General features: G+C 40.3%; 3 protein-coding genes across 3 annotated transcripts; 2 read left to right on the forward strand and 1 right to left on the reverse strand.

Moving 5' to 3' along the window:
* Window positions 1-3979: 3979 nt before the first annotated feature.
* SS1G_05512 (predicted protein) lies at window positions 3980-4189 on the reverse strand (the record flags this gene model as incomplete). The annotated part of the gene is made up of 1 exon (XM_001594033.1): window positions 3980-4189. One exon carries the CDS (start codon window positions 4187-4189, stop codon window positions 3980-3982), a length of 210 nt encoding a protein of 69 aa, XP_001594083.1.
* A 1697-nt stretch (window positions 4190-5886) lies between these two features.
* Window positions 5887-7958, forward strand: SS1G_05513 (hypothetical protein; the record flags this gene model as incomplete). The annotated part of the gene is made up of 5 exons (XM_001594034.1): window positions 5887-6836; window positions 6929-7035; window positions 7087-7193; window positions 7244-7525; window positions 7578-7958. The coding sequence occupies 5 exons, from the start codon at window positions 5887-5889 to the stop codon at window positions 7956-7958; spliced, it is 1827 nt and encodes a 608-aa protein (XP_001594084.1).
* A 1625-nt stretch (window positions 7959-9583) lies between these two features.
* SS1G_05514 (predicted protein) lies at window positions 9584-10439 on the forward strand (the record flags this gene model as incomplete). Its single annotated transcript, XM_001594035.1, has 3 exons — window positions 9584-9623; window positions 9865-9893; window positions 10296-10439. 3 exons carry the CDS (start codon window positions 9584-9586, stop codon window positions 10437-10439), a joined length of 213 nt encoding a protein of 70 aa, XP_001594085.1.
* Window positions 10440-10793: the final 354 nt, after the last annotated feature.

Below are 10793 nucleotides of genomic sequence, written 5' to 3' on the forward strand. Positions count from 1 at the left end.
TATTCTCAACATATTCATCCCCAGTCTATAAAGTAACGTGCAGCAGGGTCCATTAGTGCCCTTTTTCTTTTCTCCTACTTGAGAGTGAACACCGATGGTTTTAGCGTCTGAGACAGGTACAGTGAAAATGACAAGAAGGGGATAGTAAGCACTTGACCATGTGTCAAGGAATGTAGGATGCTAGAGAATAGTGTATGTGTAAACCTCGGAGTTACCTATTTGCCTCATTCACTTGCTGATGCCGTACCAATGCACTGTGCAGAGGGCAGAAATTTGAATGTCTAGGTGAATGAGGTGCAAGTGTTTGAAGGTTGTTAGTGAGAAAACAAGGGTGGTTGATGAAATGAAACCGCTTGGAGCTTCTGACAGGATAGAAGAAATTCGCTTACCACCTTACCATCTACGGAATCAATCAAGGGTCCGTGCTGCCCCGTGCGCATTCATGGCAGCCATGTAACTGTATGCAAAACTGGGAATACATAGGGATCTAGGAAAGAAAAGTCGTTGACTGCATGAGACTGTGCAAGGGTCGTGGGATTTACATACAAGGGCTTTTTGTTGGTGCGTAAGAAGCATTAATAGCTTCTTACTAGTCAGGTAGGTAGAGAAGGGAGAGGGGATTATGGACATGGACCGACTAGCCTTGTGGTGGTGATCATCAGAGTCGTGATGTACGGAATGTGTACCTGCTTACTAGAGGAGGTGGCTGATTCAGGATCAGGAATTCGAGGTTCATGATGTTTCTATGATGAATGATGACTTTATGTCGGTTTGAAGCTAATGGAAGGTTGTACCAGTATCGTTGTCCATTGTCTTGGTGAGATCCCATACAATCTTCATCCTACTATAGCTTCCGTTGACCAAGATAGCTAGCCTTGATGATCAGCATCGGGGAAAATGAAAAGAAAGCTTCGTATCAGTCGGTGGGTGATGTTTTTCTGCAGACGTCGATTTTGGGTTGAGAAGGGGGCAAACCCAAACAATCTTGATTCGCGATTAGTGGATCATTCTTGCGCTTTAGGGGTCATTGTGGAGATGTCCGCATTAGATTAAAGCCTGAAAGTTTGTTCTAACGCCCTAACAACAGATATAAACCCCTAAAGGAATACTGTCTGTATAGGCTCCATAACAGATGCTGAAAACGAACTGACGAGAACTCTAAATCAAAACACTATATCTGGAGGATAATTTGATTCTGGAAGATGGAAAATATTCCCTGCTGTTGCGGCTATTACAATAACATCATATATACTAAGTTTCGTTGCTTTGCCCTTCTTGCAGAGAAACATTGACTATACCGCGGCTATCAACAAAGTGTAGCCTGATTTTAAATTTTATATATTCGAGTATATGAGTATATGAGACTACTTTTGTTTCTAGAAGAAGAGACTTTCGCCATCTAAACATAGCACTAATCGAACGAGGGAAGCTAATTTTATCCTTATGACTCGCATATCATATTTTCATTGGTCACAAGTGAGAGCTATTTCAATGCTTTACAGACTACAAAGATATAGCGGAGATTTGGATTAACGTATCTAATCTCTATCAACTTCAATGATTTCAATGAAAGGTGCCAGCCAAATTACCGCAAAGCTTACATTACATGTTCAATCACATCGATGAGTGCTAGATATCGGCAAAGAGTTCAGCTCTTTTCCGATGTCTTTTTCAAACTATGTAGTCTGTGCGGTCTCGAGCTCTAGACTAATGTGGAGAAGAACTCTCAAACCCCCTTGATACGAAAAAAAATCTACACAGCACAAAAGTAAATATTTTCGGCACAAGTCCGGTTCATCAGCCAGTCACAGTGGACTTGGAATTGTTGAATCTCTTCACATATCATTTCCATATCTATCCCGAACTCCTTGATATTCTTACAAATGGACGGCCATGTCCTTGTTGTTCATCCGGACATTCTACCTTTGTTGGGACAATCCTCCTTGAAAACCATTTTCGCAAACATCGCTTTGGATAGAGGTATTCTGACTTTCCATCCTTCTGCCATGAGGAGGAGCAAGCAGCTAGGGTTGCCGAAGCTTGCAATTGTGGAGAATTTGGATGATCTCAATGCTAAACATATACTTTATATTCCTTTCTAGGAGCCCACGCGGAAATGTGATTAAAAGTCATTCTAAAATCTCTCTAATCAGTCAATGATCATTTAGTTTAGAACCTTGATAAAGATAGCGAAAATAGATGACCTCAAGTCAATGATTGCCACTGAATAGACCATGATATGTCAAACGAAAGGTTGCATCTTTTCAAAATCATAGTTCATGTATTCCCCACAAGTTCGTACGTATAACGGCTGCCAATTAGGGGGTCTTAACTCCCTGGGCTTGTCAATAATGCCTATATTATAGACAGGAGATGTTCTGATTCAATGTTTGGGTATATAATACAGCACATAGAATATAGCAGTTAAAATTATTGTGATATGAACGAGTAATTATGTTATACCTAGGTAGTAGGTGCAAACAAGTATTTCTTCGACAACTTGATTGATCTCAGAGGTGCTTGTTTCATCCAATATTTCCTATCTCATCATTTCCGACATCCGCGACTCCGTGATAACTTGGAAGACACAATACACAGTGAGAAGAACGGCGAAGTTGTGTGACTGTAGTAGGAGCAGCAATGCACTTTCATGCATTTTTCATTACATGCACATGAAAACTTAGGCAAATTTCCTATGTACCAGAAACTATCTTTCTTTTCCCTTTACTTAAATCTTCACATTTTCATCTCATCTTTCGTCTTATGCTGCGTGCAGCATTACACTACAGTTCTAATGCATAAAAAGGGTATGATCCTAGAAACCAAACGAGAACGGTTTTGCGAGTCAGAGGCATGCAGAAAGTCTACCACCTCATTTCAAATAGAGTGAAGATATTCAAGCCATTGGAGCAGGTGATAACACACAGGCATTCATGCCTCATTTCATATATGCTTCGCATTGATATTTAGCGAATAACCTCAATTCTCATGATTCAATACCACCTTTAGTAAAACAAGGAACGAAGGAGCGGAACTTACCTCCAGGTTTGGTTTCAATTCATCCTCATGATTGATTACGAAGAAATCCTGATCCTCAACAAGTTTCCGTTCGTCTTTCTTCCCCGGAATCACTTGTTCAATCGAGTTTACATCGTCTTTCTTCAATACAATCTCACTATCATGATCGGCTCTAGCTCAATGGTTCTTCCGACGGAATTGAATTTCTATATTTGGCTCACAAAGGTATCCATCAGCACATGGCATCTGTAACAAAAACAACGGCCCGTCCGTCATACCATGAAATGTCGAAGGTGCATGCCATCAGATCCTCCTTTCGTATCTATTCTCTGCAAATTTGTCTCGCAGTGAAAACTCGAGTAATAGCATCATGGAATGAGGCTCTATTCTATTTCTTCCTTCGACCAATTGTAACCAACATATATTCCAAATTAAGATGGCATAATGTTAACTAGTAATTCCTCATTAATTCTCCGTAGCTTGAAGGTGTAGCCTCTACGCTAGCTTTTCCTTAGAAACACCAATTGCTAGGCATGTTGATGTCAACGAATGTCATGCACAAAAAGTTTCCCAAAGTTGTGCAACACCACGAATCTAAAATTCTTCACTCCAAACTGTCGAGCTTTTAGGAAATATGTGAAGAATTAAGTATCTCGATTTATCTCCATCGTACGATTTTATCACACTCTTGACCTTTTGCAGATAGGAAAACTTTCCCCGCCCCCTCCGTGCGCAGAATGCTTCCTTGGGAAGAACTGCAGTTCTAGACAGATACCATCAAGCGACATATAACCATTTCGGTCGATTTCCGGAGCGTGAACCTTACCCCCGGTGTTGAGCCCTGGACTTATGGCCCACCAGGCCCTATAGTACTAAGTTCTAACAGCACCCGAATAAAAGATGGTAAAAAAATCCAGGATGAATAAAATGCAAGAACGAAACCAACCAGCCTGTAACGAGCCTAATCCCGTGCTCCGAAAGCCGTGGTCAACATGGGATATTCAGTGGTGCCAAGGCCGTGGTTCGAAACGGACTGGTATAATAAATTAGACACTTTTGAATATTCGATACCACGCCAGTGGTGACCCAGTGCATATCTGAAGCATGGCGATAGTGGAGAACTAAGCAGGAACAAAACCTCAAATATGGGCCCTTGTGAGCTTGTTTTCATGATTAGATGTTTTAAAACGTGGGTTTTCAGGTACAGGGAAGAGAGAATGGCTAACGGCAGTACGGAGTGAAGGAAGTGAAGAATGGTTGTCAAGCATAAAATTGGGAAATTTTTGAATATATCACGATTGATGTCTGTGCGAGACGTAAAGGAAGCATGGGTGAGGGCCGTTGCCGTGTATGCCAAGAATGGCACTTCATCTGTGCTTATATACCGATCTGCTTTCTATTTGCTTTCAGGCGTTGGCAATTTTACGGATGACAATCCCTAATTGTACGTGTCGTTGGAGATTGTTAATTTCTTTGAAATGCTTCCTGGGACTTCGAAGAGGCTCGAGTAGAGTCCCTTTCAAATCAGTACCTCGTAGTTCCTTATAACACTGCAGCTATTCATCCATATACTTCTGGTACAGTATTACATCATCGCATCAAACTATTTTCCCTGAGTGCTATCGCAATTGAATTCTCACCAGGATTTTCCCACGGGAATCCCAAGTTTCAGTCAAGTTCGTCCTTATTGTGCCTGTACCTTGCCTTGAGATGAAGAGCACCGCCCAGGATTCACACTACACATTGACATTTGCCATTGTCTAAAACTTTAGGCTACGGATGTTTTCATCTTAAGCTTGTTTTATCATCATCAACAATTTCAAATAAATCCGATTGCAGTTCATACCTCCGAGGAGTGACCCGATTCGGATTGAGTAGCTACAAAGCTGGGGGTGGAGACTTTCGACGAGATGACTTGATTCATGGGCTGGCAGCAACCCTTGCTACTTTTACCGTACCTGATTTTCCTATCCCATGGCTACCACACAGAAGAATTTGAACGCACGAACAAGTTCGGCAGGCCACTATGATGTGACCAGTTGCAGCATGTATTTTGCAGACTGCAGGTCAGGCAATCTAGACCGCGTTCTTCCCTGTAAAACTCTTCTGTATGTGATAATTGTACATACAATCGATGCTAAAGTATAGTCCACGGTTGTATTCGGATAAGACCTTCCGTAAATGGTTTTCATGTATTCGAGGTATTCGATTTGAGTGTGTGTACAGCAGCACCATACCTTCGTACCTAATCATCTACCATATAGAAATATCCAAACCCCCTCCCACTGGAGCAATTGAGCGCCATGAAACAGTGCCGTTAGGGGTTAAACTTCAATCAATTTGAATCCGCGACAGAAAGATCCTTCTGGCTGGTTTCCAAACCCTTATAGATCTGAGAACAGATCTATGCATCTCTCGGTTGGTCAAACGCTGTACGTACCGGCTATATCGTCTGGATCGAAGATTTGTGCTTCCAGAGCCAGGGGAAGAAAACAGACGGAATTATCGGGATTCACTAACCAGATAAGGAGCATGCGGATATCATGTGATTTCATGAAATGTTAGGTTGTCCTTGCCACTGAGGCCTTAGGCCAATTATCATTCTACCCCTCCTTCTCACCCCACCCTTCACGACCAAAATAAGATTACAACATCAGCTTGGAAATCTTTGACCTTCACTGATCATCATCTGTAAGCTCGGATTTGGTCTGGCAGCTGAATTAGTTCGTTCCATCCAATTGGGCTCCCCGTTATATGAATTCCCTGCTCTCTATCGGACGCAGTATCATCACATTTGCACCTCGACTAGTATCAGCTCGTCAGACTATCGTCACAGTTCGCACGATGGCCACGGTGTCTACCATCAATATGCCTCGTGATCCAAACACCTTGTCGAATTACAACAATTGGAGAACCAAGCATACGATCGCCGATTTAGCTATTGATTTCAAGAAACAACGGGTTCATGGCACAGTTACACTACAGCTTGAATCCATTACGGACAAGGAATCTGAAGAGATCATCCTTGATACTAGCTTCGTTGATGTGCAAAAGATTGCTGTTGACGGAAGTAAAACCGAAGAATGGGTTCTCAAGGAACGCAATGAACCATACGGCAGCCCTCTTTCTGTGAAGATCCCAGGTGGAGCAGCAAAGGGTACCATTATTGCACTCGACATCACCATTTCCACTACCGACAAATGCACAGCTCTTCAATGGCTTACTCCCGCTCAGACCTCGAACAAAAAGTTCCCATACATGTTCTCTCAATGCCAAGCCATTCATAACCGCTCTATCTTCCCGTGTCAGGATACTCCTGATGTGAAGAGCACATATGATTTCCGAATTCGTTCTCCTCTTCCCGTTCTCGCAAGTGGCTTGCCTCGTGGTGCAGCATCGTTTGTTCATGGTGAAAATGGAGAATCTGGTACTCTTCTCTACTCCTTTTACCAGGAGATTCCTATGCCATCTTATCTCTTTGCTCTTTCATCAGGTGATATAGCTACTGCATCTATCGGATCACGTTCTCTCGTTTCCACTGGACCAGAGGAGCTCTTAGGAGCCAAGTGGGAACTCGAGAGAGATACCGAGAAGTTCATTGAGACTATTGAGAAAATCGTCTATCCTTATGAATGGACTCAATACAATGTTCTGGTCTTACCTCCAAGTTTCCCGTATGGTGGTATGGAGAATCCAGTGTTTACTTTTGCTACACCCACTATCATTAGTGGAGATAGAGAGAACGTTGATGTGATTGCTCATGAATTGGCTCATAGCTGGAGTGGCAACTTAGTATCTAATGCTAGTTGGGAACATTTGTAGGTCTTGAGAATTTCGAATACCTTCTCAATCGATGCAAACCTTGCACAAATAAGTGTTGTCGTAGATCTAGTTGACTAACTTTTCATAGCTGGTTAAACGAGGGATGGACGGTGTATCTAGAGAGACGAATTATCGCTGCTGTTCATGGAGAAGCATATAGAGACTTTTCCTCGATTATTGGATGGAAAGCTCTTGGTAAGCCCTCGCTTTTGTACGTATATTTCTGAAGCTAATATTTGTACACAGAGGATTCCGTAAAGCTATTTGGCGAAGATCATGAGTTCACCAAATTAGTTGTTGACCTTAAGGGTAAAGACCCGGATGATGCTTTCAGCAGTGTCCCTTATGAAAAGGTGGGTGCAATCGATGATCAAACTTCAAAATAAATGTCTAATAAAACTAGGGTTTTCACTTCCTCTACTATCTCGAGAGACTTGTTGGTAAACCAACCTGGGATAAATTCATTCCGCATTATTTCACAACATGGAAGAAAAAGTCTCTTGACTCTTATGAGTTCAAAGCTACTCTTCTTGATTTCTTCGCTTCTGATGAGGCTGCTTCTAAAGCTCTTGAGTCGGTTGACTGGGACTCATGGTTTTACAAGCCAGGTCTTCCACCAAAGCCAGAATTTGACACAAGCTTGGTTGACAAATGCTATGCTCTAGCCAAGAAATGGGAGTCAAAGGTAATTCATCAGTTACATCAACCTTCTGACACAGAAAACTAATTAATCCTAGGACTTCGTACCTTCACCATCGGATATCGAAGGTTGGTCCGCGAACCAAGTGGTCGTCTTCCTCCAACAAGTCCAACTCTTCACCACTCCCCTCACCCCATCCCAAAGTCAAGCAATGGGTAAAGCCTATTCTCTCGTCGACACTCAAAACGTCGAACTTAGCTCCCGCTATTTCGGCGTCGGTCTGGCTGCAAAAGATGAATCCGTATATCTTCCCACTGCTGAGTTATTGGGCAAGGTTGGTAGGATGAAGTTCGTGAGAACACTATACAGAAAATTGCTAGTGGTGGATAGAAAATTGGCAGAGGAAACTTTTGAGAAGAACAAAGATTTCTACCATCCAATTTGTAGAGAGCAGGTAGAGAAGGATTTGAAGGAGTAAAGAAGGAAAGATTTGGTATGTGAGGGATTATGCAAAAGCGTGTGTAACTGTAAAAGCGGATATCCTATGCTGCGATTTTGTTCGTGATTACGCAAATATTCGATCCATGCATGCATAGCTTGCGCTTGCTTAGTTCAGTATGTGAATGATAAAGCTTCTTTGCTAAACTTGTGCAGATTCTACAATTCCTCGTTGATGTGATGTCAGATTTGTATCATGTTATTCTTTGGATAATGAATACTATTTTGATTTTTATAAATTATTTTAATTTCTATCTATTTAAATAATAAAAATCTAAAAAGGTAAAAAAAAAGTCATTAATTTTGATATAATTATATTTAATGTATATATATAATGAATAAATAGATTTTAAAACTTTTATACTATAACTTTTTTAAAAAAAATTAATATAATTGATTAATTAATTAAAAGTTTGAGAATAATATATTAATGTTGGTGAATTATTTTGATTGTATTATGTTGATTGTGTAGATGTATATTTAATTTAGTATTGTAATTACTTCCAAGTTTGAGAGTAGTTGCTAGTAATGAGATTATGAGTTGATAGTTGATATTTGGGTGTTATAATTTTAACGGAGATGGAGCGGGGAAATATGTTTTGATTCCTTTTGATATTTATATAGATGGATTGGGATTCGGGTTTGAGGAATAAATGTGGAGATGCAGAGATGTGAAGGGATGGTTATTTAAGGGGTTGCAATATTCTAGTTTATATCAGATTCGGAAAATAGAAGTCCTTTAAACGCTAGGGAAAAACGCTTTTATTGCTAATTAGTGAAGTGGAAGAGAAGATCTGTTGTGGTTGTAAGATTGAGGTTGTGAGGTTATTTTTGAAGAGGGAAGTTGGATAGGGGCTGAGATGGGTGGGGAAGTTTGTTATGTATGGAAGATGGGGTATGGAAAATATATGAAGAATTTGAAATGTGACAATAAGAAGTGAGAAGAATAGCGATTATTGATTTTATAGGAACAGTGATAATATTTAGTGATAATGGGTTTACATAAAAGAAATGAGAAGTGTTTTTTCTTTGTGCTTGATGATTTGGGAATTAAAAACTTGATGGATGATAGTTGGATATTTGGAGCAGAGTGCTTGCTGAGTTATGCTATATATCCTCCTTGTGACAAGACTTCATTTGTTCTGTGGTTTGTCCTTACTTTTGGTAGAGTTGTAGGTTTATATAGGTAGTTATATATTCGTAGATTCCTCGCCGGAAGCCATCCTCAGATGTGGATAGGGTGGGTTTTTCAGATTCAATATAGATGGTGAATACTACGGTTCTTTGATACGGAAGGTCTATTTTGAAGGGTAAATGATTAGGAAGCAAGAGAGTATAGGCCGAAAAATGGATCTGTGATGAGGAAACTGAGCGGGGAAATCCAGCAGGAAGTTGATGGTTAAGATTAGTGAATTATCTACTCGTCATTTCTGCTGCATGGGACTTACTTAAAAGGGGATAATTCATGAACTTTCTTGACTATCTAAGCTCATTAGAATCTTGTTACTAGAATAAGTTCAGCAGTGTCGACTTTGGAATTGTCAAGTTGTATCTGTGTATCGTTAAATAATTTCATTAGTTAAGCAGAAATTAATTATGGTCTAAATGTTTGCTATTATTGTGGAAAATGACAATGATGACAGGTGTAGGTGATGGTAATGGTAATTGGAGATGCGAGATTAGCAGTGGGAGTCTGACTATGTATTTGCAAGGGATACAACATCATTTAAGAATTTTTGTAGTTGTGGATGCTTAAATAGACAGTACTAGGAGGCGCGTTGCGCTGAAGCTTTTGGGAATGAGCAGGAGCCTTAGCTCTTGTATTCCCTATATGTACCAGCCTCCAACTTTCCAAATTATCTTCCTAGGCTAAATATTCAGATCAGTAAATGCAAAGGCGGGGTCAGAGACCCAGGTACGTGAATCTATCATATCTCAATCTCCCGGCAATTTAACCTCATTGCTTATAAAATCTCTAGAGCTCTTGGACTATCGACGACAAAGTGGAAATTGGAAACCTAAATGAGTTATAACTCTGGTGATTTTGATTTCTGTGGTACCTTCATTATCTTATTCTTATGTTCTCAAGGACATCTTCTTCTATCGAATTGTTGTTTTGAAGGTACTTTAACTACCAACTATGAACTATCAACTGTGATTGGAACTTCATGTAAGGCGACCACAGCAAGAGAATAAGAAAAATGATGGCAAAAATACATTAACTTCAGTGATAAGCACGATTGTTTGAGAGATGGCTGGAGGGGAGTGGAAGAAAAGTCATACGCCACAGAGCTGGCTTACAAGAACAAACTTTGAGAGATACACAACTGGTAGGTCCAGAACTAAAGCCTGTTTTTATGGTACAGGACTCGTCGAAAGTCAAAATCAAAAATCAGAAAGCGATTCCGCATTCTTTTATAGACTGAAAGTAACATTTGGTGCAGCTTTGCCTGCTACTTAGGTAAGTAATAATTTCCATCATGTAAAAGGTCGACACAAAGATGAAAAAGTGGAGGAAAGACAAAATATTCCATGTGACTTTCGATGTTACATTTTTAGACTCATGAATCTTGAACTCTTTGCTATTTAACGGCCTGCTAATTAGTGATATCGAAAGGTAAATAAAACTTTCTGTTTCTGCAATGCCAGCTAATAAGATTGAGCTTTACTTCCGTTCTTGTTCTTCTATATTGGTTATTATTAAGGCTACGAACTGGATATCGTTGGTATGCAGCTTGAATTCATCTGAATGTATAATCCGAGCAAAAATGGGTGAAAAGGTGACAAAAGTCGAAGCAAAAAGATAATACCACCT

This window comes from Sclerotinia sclerotiorum, genomic scaffold (genome assembly GCF_000146945.2).
Source record: "Sclerotinia sclerotiorum 1980 UF-70 scaffold_6 genomic scaffold, whole genome shotgun sequence".
NCBI classification, from domain to species: domain Eukaryota; kingdom Fungi; phylum Ascomycota; class Leotiomycetes; order Helotiales; family Sclerotiniaceae; genus Sclerotinia; species Sclerotinia sclerotiorum.